At 36.0% G+C, this 9,409-nt stretch overlaps 1 protein-coding gene across 1 annotated transcript; it reads left to right on the top strand.

The window, feature by feature from the left end:
- The first annotated feature begins 1,195 nt into the window (after positions 1-1,195).
- Positions 1,196-7,956, top strand: LOC137727421 (probable leucine-rich repeat receptor-like serine/threonine-protein kinase At3g14840). The gene is made up of 24 exons (XM_068466284.1): positions 1,196-1,373; positions 1,930-2,107; positions 2,355-2,426; positions 2,526-2,594; positions 2,677-2,748; positions 2,863-2,934; positions 3,046-3,117; positions 3,222-3,293; positions 3,386-3,457; positions 3,564-3,635; positions 3,731-3,802; positions 3,926-3,997; positions 4,255-4,320; positions 4,436-4,501; positions 4,604-4,639; positions 4,745-4,785; positions 4,928-5,304; positions 5,381-5,579; positions 5,851-5,997; positions 6,112-6,230; positions 6,331-6,541; positions 6,627-6,864; positions 7,122-7,272; positions 7,465-7,956. The coding sequence occupies exons 1-24, from the start codon at positions 1,208-1,210 to the stop codon at positions 7,840-7,842; spliced, it is 3,090 nt and encodes a 1,029-aa protein (XP_068322385.1). The 5' UTR covers positions 1,196-1,207; the 3' UTR covers positions 7,843-7,956.
- Positions 7,957-9,409: the final 1,453 nt, after the last annotated feature.

The raw sequence follows: 9,409 nt of genomic DNA, 5'->3' as shown, positions 1-9,409 counted from the left end.
TCATTCATCAATCCAAGTACATTATGGACTTGCTTAAAAGATCAAATATGGATGGAGCTAAGCCCTACATCACACCACTTGGTTTTGCCAAGCTTGATCTTTCTGGGCCCTTACTATCTAATCCTGCAGAATATAGATCCATTGTTAGAGCTCTCCAATACTTAACTTGGACTGATTTATCCCTTGCTGTTAATTTGGTATGTGCTAGTTCATGCATTCACCACGAGAACAACACTTTCAGGCAGTGAAATGGATTTTACGATACTTGAAAGGCACAATTGGACTTGGTTTATGGTTCCCCAAATCCTCATCTTCCTTGACACTTAAGGCATTCTTTGTCGCTAACTGGGCTGGTTGCCCTTGGGATAGAAGATCAACAGAGGGGTTTTGTATCTTTCTTGGTCCATCCATCATTAGTTGGAGAGCAAAGAAGCAACACACAGTTGCTCGATCATCCACAGAGGCTGAGTATCGCTCTCTAGCTCATATTGCAGCATAAATTACTTGGATTTGCCAATTATTTACTGATATTGGTTTCAAATTGCCTGCCATTCCTTATATTTGGTGTGATAATGTCTCTGCTATTGCCTTAGCATCCAATCCTGTTTTTCATGCTCGCACTAAGCATGTAGAAATCGATTATCACTAAATTCGTGAGTTGGTTTTAGCATAATTACTCCGAGTTCAGTTTGTTTGCAGCTAAGATCAACTTGCAAACATACACACTAAGTCCCTGCCTCGGCAACGATTTCTCCAACTTCGATCCAAGCTCTCTCTTCACTGTTCTTCGTTCAGCTTAAGGGGGTGTGATAAGGATAATATAGTAACTCATTGTAATAGGAACTCTTGACAGTTACCAATTTAGTTAGATAGTTATTGTATAGAATATTATTTTACTTTTTACCCCAAAGTGTAACTATATATACTTGTGTAAAATTATCTTTCAGATTAATGAAAAGAGAAGAGAAATATTATTCTCAATAAAATACACATTTCAAATAAACTGGCTACTAATCAAATTGTGGTCCATATTCTTAAAATTTTATATACCAAGATCGATCCAAGATTGAAAGCGAAAGACTGTGTGGTCGGCTGCTGATTTTTAATATTTAGTCAAAGAAAAGCAAAACACCTCGACAATAATTTAAAGGGGAACTATCAGTGGACCTCCCTCCCCTTCACTAATTAAAGAGGTTGTGAGAGCTGGATGACGCAGATTAGAGTTATAACTGCATTAAATCATGCAATGCTGAAGGCGAAGAAAAAGATGGCTGGATTTGATATTGTGGTCATACTGGTCATCTGCTTTTGCTGCATATTAACACTCAAAGTTGAAGCTCAATCGCAATCTGTACGTCTTGCTCCTACTGAAGGTAATTTGCCACTCTTCTTCTTTTTCTTGTTCTTTCTCTGAATCTTGTTCAAGTTAGTATATTTTGGTAGGGATATAATTTCCGCACTCCTTTTTCTGCTCATGCACTCCTGTAAGATTGGACAAATCAAAAGAAAATCATGGGATAGGAAAAAAAAAGGAGTGCAGAAGGAGAAAACGGTAGTTTGGAAATCATTTTTCCTTTTTGTTCTTATTCAAGTCGGTATTCTTTTTACTTGTTCAAGTTGGTGATACCAAAAACCTATCATTTGAAACCTCACTTTTTTCTTAAAAAAAATATTTTTTTATGTTATGAAAGTCTGGATTTTTCACTTTGTTAAATAGTAGAGATTAGAGTGCTCAGTCCCAAAGTTGGTCTCTTTTATTGAGAATTTTAGAAGAAAATTTTAATCTTTCTTAAACATGTTTTCTGTAAAAACTTTATATGAATTCTCTCGGTTTCTTTTTCCTCTGAAAGTACTGGGATTCTTGAATAAAAAAACACAAACAAGAGACGAAGAATAGAATTATTAATTACCTTTGATTTGTGGGCACAGTGGAAGCACTAAAAGAAATAGCTACACAACTTGGAAAACAAGACTGGAACTTCAGCATAGACCCGTGCAGCAACGACACAAATTGGGCTACCCCAAAATCTGATAACTTGCCTCGCTACAATAACACTGTCATCTGCAACTGCTCCTACCCTGATGGTTATTGCCATGTTGTCAGCATGTATGTCAACTCAGAACCTTATTTGTATATATTCTTTGTTCGTTTTTAGTCGATTTAATTATCTGCTGTAGCGTTTACTTTTTAGGATAGTCGAGTATAATAATGCAGGCATTAAATTTGATTTTGTTTTGTAACATTATGTACGCCGGCCTGTAGTTTTTTGATCTTTTTTTTTTCGTTGAAGGATTCTAAGACTGCATTTTCAGTTGCTAAACATAATTTCCCCTTTTACATTTTCGTGATACAGTTTTCTTAAAGGACAAGATCTTGCTGGTGCAGTTCCACCATCTGTTGCAAAATTACACTACCTAAAAAACGTGTAAGGAAACATTTTCAGCTGTATATTCGCTGAAAAGGTGTTTTACATCGTTTCCTCAAATATTGGTGCAGTTACTAATATCTTTTCTCTTGTGTACAGTGATTTCACCCGGAACTACCTCAGCGGTTCTATACCGCGTGAATGGGCTTCTACAAAGTTGGAAATTCTGTAAATGATTTCTCAACTTTATGTTCATGGTTAGTGGTTTATAGCTTATATTAATAGAGCTAACAAAATGAGTACAATGCAGGTCCGTTACCGTGAACAACTTAACGGGACCAATCCCTGGCTACTTAGGAAACATTACCACCCTAATATATATGTATGCTCGGTCTTGATCTCTCGTTATGACCTTATGTTATTTGTAAACATCAATTTTAAGTTTGTGCTCAGTTTAGCGTATTGTAATGGCTGAAGAAGGAGAATATGTTTTCAGGAGCTTAGAGAATAATCAGTTTTCTGGAACTGTTCCTCCTGAGCTTGGGAAATTGGTTAACTTGAATAATCTGTAAGCACATTCTTCTTTCTTTCACCTTCTGTTCGCTCTTACTTAATTTTTAATTTTTATGTAAATTGAATAAGGAAGTACCAGTCGATAAATTAGAATTGGTATCTGCAGCATTCTGAATGCAAACAATCTCACAGGAGAGCTGCCGGTGGCTCTGACTAATCTGACTAAGTTAACAGAACTGTAAGCGTTTGTACCCTTACCATTTGTTTCTTATAACTACTTTATAACCTTTTTCTTTTGAGAAATATTCCGATTTATTCTATTCAACGATTCTGTTTATGCAGTAGGATTAGCATGAATAACTTCACTGGAAGAATACCGAATTTTATTCAAAGCTGGAAGCAACTTCAGAAACTGTGAGCAATATTTTCCCATTCAATTTTCTAAATTGTTAGGATATATATTTTCTGGTGTAACATCCATCCCCTTCGACTTGTGTTGTTGACAGAGAGATCCAAGCTAGTGGTCTCCAAGGGCCCATTCCTTCTAGCATTTCTGTCTTGAGTAATTTAGCAGAACTGTGAGTTCTTCATTCGATCCTAAGTTGCATAAATGCTAAAAAAACTTAATTCTGGCTTTACAAGTTTATCAGAACTCCCTATCGAACATACCTCTTTTTAATGCAGAAGGATCAGTGATATAGATGGAGGGGGCTCAGAATTTCCGCCCTTGAGTAGTATGACAAACATGACAAGTTTGTAAGTCATGAAAGTGTTGTAATTATAATTTTATGTTGCTAATACTTTTAGACTAATCTACACTTAGCTTGTGCTAATAAATAGTCGTGTTGCAGAATGTTGAGGAGCTGCAACTTATCCGGCAGTATCCCTGATTATATATCAGCCATGACAACACTGAAAATATTGTAATACTACCTTTCTTCATTTATAATTTCGATTTTTCTTGTTCAAGTGTACAACAAAATAAATTGATAATTTTCTTGCTCATTTATGATTCGTAAAACATAATTTTAGTTATTTTCTTGTAGAGATCTGAGCTTCAACAGGCTGGAAGGGAACATTCCTGATAATTTTGGAACTCTGACAAATTTGCAGTACTTGTAAGAAACGTAAACTTCATCCAGGTCGTGAGCATACATCATTATTCACAGGGGACTCCCCTGAATATTTTTTATTTTATTTTTATAATTACCTACATCAAATGACATCTCTAATGGAAGCAGAGATTTTGATGTAGAACGACACAAATTTCTTAGTTATTTGTGTGTATGTAGTCAATGTTTTCGTCCATGCAACCGGCCTTTTGAAACAGTAATGATATACTTTGAGTATGACTATGTAATTTCTTTCTGAATAGGTATCTCACAAGTAACTTGCTCAACGGTTCTATTCCGGACTGGATCAAGAGCAGAGATAGTCATTAGTATGTTTTCGATCCTCTTGTTTAGGATTTTCTGTCATTAATTCATCCTGTAAGCGTTTAACAATTTTATGATACGTTAAAACTTACATTTCTAGTATATTGTACTTTTGTGCAGCCAGATAGATGTTTCTTACAATAATTTTTCAGAGAGTTCTGAGCCTGCTTCGTGTAGAGAGACCCTGTAAGAGGAAAATTTTCTTTGAAGTTGATATACTCAGTACAGTTCGTGCTCTTCACTCGCCTCTAATTTTCGTTTGAACCAAATTGATTTTGCATGTATCAGGAACTTGTTCAAAAGCTTTACAGCACGAGACAACTCGTAAGCTTTTAACTTACTTAGTCTTCAACGATGAATAATTTACCTTTCCCTTTTCGTTCTGTGAAACCTAATTGCTTTACATAAATTGAATTTCACTACTTCCAGATTATTTGGAGAGTGTCTGAATAGCTATCCATGTCCGAAAGGTAACAATATTCTCTTAGATTCAAAATATGATTACAAGATATGAACTTTCGTTACCCGAATATTTTATTTTCATTTATCTATTCAAATATTTGCTTTAGTATCGAATTCATATGATTTTGATTCTCGGTTGTTAATGGATAGATCGATATTCATTACACATAAATTGTGGTGGAGCGGCAACCACTGTTGGAGGAATTGACTTTGAAGCGGATACAGACTTGGGAGGTCCAGCAAAGTTCGTTCCGGTGAGACCAATGTGGGGAATCAGTACCACCGGACATTTCTGGGATGCTAACCCCACCTCTAATGACTACATTGCAAACAACATATCGATACTTGGAATGGACAACTCTGAGTTGTACACAAATGCACGCCTATCGCCTCTTTCTCTCACTTATTATGCACGCTGCTTCGCAATTGGAAATTATACTGTGAGACTTAACTTTTCGGAGATAATAATCAGAGACAACAGATCTTTCTATAGTCTTGGAAGACGGATATTTGATGTGTATATTCAGGTAGTTAATCACGCCTTATTTTCTGCACTCTATATGCTCTGAATTTGAGTTTGCTGATCGATCAAGTTTATTACAGGAGAAACTAGTGTGGAAGGATTTTGACATCGAAGAGGAAGCACAAGGGGTTGATAGGGTAGTCATGAAGGAACTTAAAGCAGTTCAGGTTAAGGATAAAACTTTATTGATCCGGTTTAAGTGGTCTGGGAAAGGGACAACAGCTTCCCCAAAGAGAGGAACTTATGGTCCTCTTATATCAGCTATCTCCATAGACTCTGGTATCTTCTAAATTGCAAACTTTAGCTCTCTCTTATATGTGCACAGAAACATGCTAAAGTTTGTTTGCTGAATCACATGCTGATACCAATTTATCCTTTCCTTATCAAATTTTCTAGGCTTCTAGCTAATTTTGGTCTTTTAATATAGGTCCTAAAAGATATTGTTCCGGATTTGATAATACTCTCTGTAATCTGTATATATAGCTGTATATCATAGATGAAAGCTTATATCGTTCATGACGTGTTTTTCATTTACTTTTAAATTTTGTAGAATTCAAGCCTCCTCAGGAAAGCAAAAGAAAAGTAGGTATTATTGTTGGAGCATCAGTTGGAGGTTCAGTTTTGGGCCTCATTTTCTTGATTTTAGGCATTCTTTGGTGGAATGACTGTTTCGATAGCAGGACGTCAAGGGAAAAAGGTACTACTAAGCTACTGTAAAAGTTTTGAGTAGTACATTGGTCTCATTATTTCAGAAGAACTATTGTAAATCCGCAAGATATTACCGATATCCTAACCTTCGTTCTTTGCACAGCTTTGAGAGGACTGGATCTGCAAACTGGTTTTTTCACCTTTAGACAAATCAAAGCTGCCACTAACAACTTCGATCCTAAAAACAAAATTGGGGAAGGTGGTTTTGGGTCAGTCTACAAGGTACCGTACAATTCCATCCCACATACAGTTCCACTTTTTATAGAAGTCTTCAGTTAATTATTTTTGTTACTTGCCTGGATTATGTTAATTTTTAATGCAGGGTACATTGTTGGATGGAACTATAATCGCGGTTAAGCAACTATCTTCAAAATCAAAGCAAGGAAATCGTGAGTTTGTCAATGAAATAGGCATGATCTCTGGTTTACATCATCCAAATCTTGTCAGATTATATGGATGTTGTATCGAATCAAATCAGTTACTGTTAGTGTATGAATACATGGAAAACAATAGCCTCGCACATACGTTGTTCGGTAAGCTTATTGAATCTATCAATAGAACAAAGGAATGGTGTATCAAGAAGTACTAAAATGACCTGGGAATCCATGTTTGTTGCAGGTCCAGAGGATGGTCCATTAAATATGGATTGGCCTACAAGGCAGAAAATATGCATAGGCATAGCAAGAGGTTTGTCCTTTTTGCATGAGGAATCAACGCTAAAGATTGTGCATAGAGACATCAAAGCGACAAATATCCTATTAGACCGAGACCTTAACCCTAAGATCTCCGACTTTGGTTTGGCCAAGCTCGATGAAGAGGAGAACACCCACATTAGCACTAGAGTGGCTGGAACTATGTAAGCTGTTGCGTCTATGTTTTTTTCCTTTCATAACTTAGCTTCATATCGGATCTAATTTTATTTCTTCTCATTTTTCCTCCAAAGTTATTTAGCCCCCAAAATGTTGAACATCGTGATTCTGTTGAAAACTTGAACGTGAAGTAATGATTCATGAACAGATTTTATCTTTACGGTTTTCTATTGGGTATGTTTGAGATGAAATGCCTTGTACTCGAGGAACCATCAGTATGAGAAAAACAACATTTGTTTTGTAGAGGATACATGGCGCCGGAATATGCACTATGGGGTTACTTAACCGACAAAGCAGATGTCTACAGCTTCGGCGTCGTTGCGCTGGAGATTGTTGCTGGAAAGAACAACATGAAGTACAGACCAAATCAGAATTTTGTATGCCTTGTGGATTGGGTAAGATGGAACTTCATTTTTTATTTTATTTTTCATGAAAACTGAAACAAATCAAAGAGATGTTTAGTGAGCTACACCGTAAGATCGATCTTCATTTGAATTGCTTCTGTATATACAATTAGAACGTTTTTAGATAAGTGGACGGGCACATTACCTTGCTCAACTAGCTAAACCTGCATCTGTTTCTTTCAGGCCCTTGTCTTGCAACAAAAAGGAAATTTAATGGACCTGGTGGATCCTAGGTTGGGGTCCCAATTCAGCAAGGAAGAGGCGATTCGAATGGTGAAAGTGGCGCTTCTATGCACCAATCCGGCACCCGCGTTGAGGCCCACAATGTCTGCAGTTGTGAGAATGCTTGAAGGGGAGACTGCTGTGCATGAATTGATCATGGATCCGAGTATATACGGCGACGAAATGAGACTAACGGCCGTGAGAAACCAGTTTGATCAGATTGCACAGGAGAGCTCAAGTGGAACTCAGAGCCACCTTCGTTCTTCTGATTCAACATGGATTGGTTCTTCTTATACCACTACGTCTTCGGATCTCTACAAAGTTAGTTCCGGTTCTTAATAAATGAGGCCAACTCTTGCTTTTGTATAGATGGAAGATTCATACAAGAATCATAGGAAGATATGAACATTTAAATTTGGTTACGGATTTTAATTAAACAGACAATTAAAGTGCGCTAAATTGTGGTTTAATATTTGTAAACGGTTCTTTTATGCGTATTTGTCAAAAGATCTCTTGCTAAATGCTCTAACTACACTCAACAGAAAATAAATATTTTCAAGCCGTCAAGCCGTTTTTACGTAGAAATATATGTTAGATGACTTTTCTAAATGCACTTTAAGTAATTTTTCATTGAGTACATAAATTTTCAGTAAAAATATCAGTGTTCTAAAAATTGATCTAGGCGACCGCCTAGGTGGTGGGCGGCAGGTTGCCGATCCAATTAAGCCCAAATCATTGAAGTCAACAAACCCATCCGACAGTTCCTAGAGGAGAATCTAGATGGACTAGGCGGAGTAGGTGGGGTTGGGCGGCTGATAGATCTGCCTAGGCAGTTGATTTTATCTGAAAAAATAATAGTAGCCGCAATGAAAAGCATGACGTTCGGTGACCACCGAGAAGTACTGGAGAAGATAGAAGGTCAGAGCAGCGAATGAGAAGACAATGAAAGGATAAAAATAAACTAGCCTTACGACGTTATATTATATTTAATTCAAGTGGATGCCAGCATATTCCCCTAATCCAACGTTTAATGTGCTTGAAAATTAATGGACATTTTGACCCAATCAAAAACGTCCAGTACGAATCTAGTAATGCAAATGATAATGGGCTTTTTCATTTCTAATTTTTTATTAGAGTAAGAAGACTTACAATAAGTTTTTAATATATTTGTTATTTTTATAGGAATTGTTATTAGCACTTTAAAATTCTCATTCTATACTCTAAATTTTCTATAATTAGAAAGAAAAATACACTTGTGAGGAGTGTAGAATGAAATTTTTGGAATACCAATAACATTTCCCTTTTTAATTATAAGAATGTAATTATTCATATTTTTTAATGATAAATTTAATTAAAATAAAGGAACCACCCAACCCAATCCACTAGTAGTTTTATTATGAACCACCCAACCCCTACGTTTACTTTTAAAAAAATAGATATAATCATTTAAAATGTCTTAAGTTATACAACATATATGTTTAACGTGTTTTTAAATTTGGGCTTGTTAGATTTTTTTTTTTGTATTTTATCATTATTTTATTATCTTATTCATAAATTTCATATAAGTATAATTTTTTATGTGTCAATATGCACTTATTTACAAGATATATAAGAAATTTACCTAAATTCGCCTAGGCGTTCACCTAGATCCCGTCTAACTACCTAAACGCTAGACGCTAATCCGCCGCCCGACTAACGCCTAACGTTTTTTAAAACCTTGAAAAATATTAGTGTATTTATAAGTTTATACACATAAGCGCTTGTTAACAAAAGCGCTTCTTACAAAAACATTTCCTACTACGATAACCGATCTAAGCCAGACACTCCCCATGTTAAACCATGGGCACATCATAGTCATAAAACCATTTCTTTGAGTACTTTAATATATTATCCAGTAAAAAACCAT

This window comes from Pyrus communis, chromosome 3 (assembly GCF_963583255.1).
Source record: "Pyrus communis chromosome 3, drPyrComm1.1, whole genome shotgun sequence".
NCBI classification, from domain to species: domain Eukaryota; kingdom Viridiplantae; phylum Streptophyta; class Magnoliopsida; order Rosales; family Rosaceae; genus Pyrus; species Pyrus communis.
Note: the sequence above shows the minus strand (reverse complement) of the source record. Positions and strands in the feature narration are given on the sequence as shown.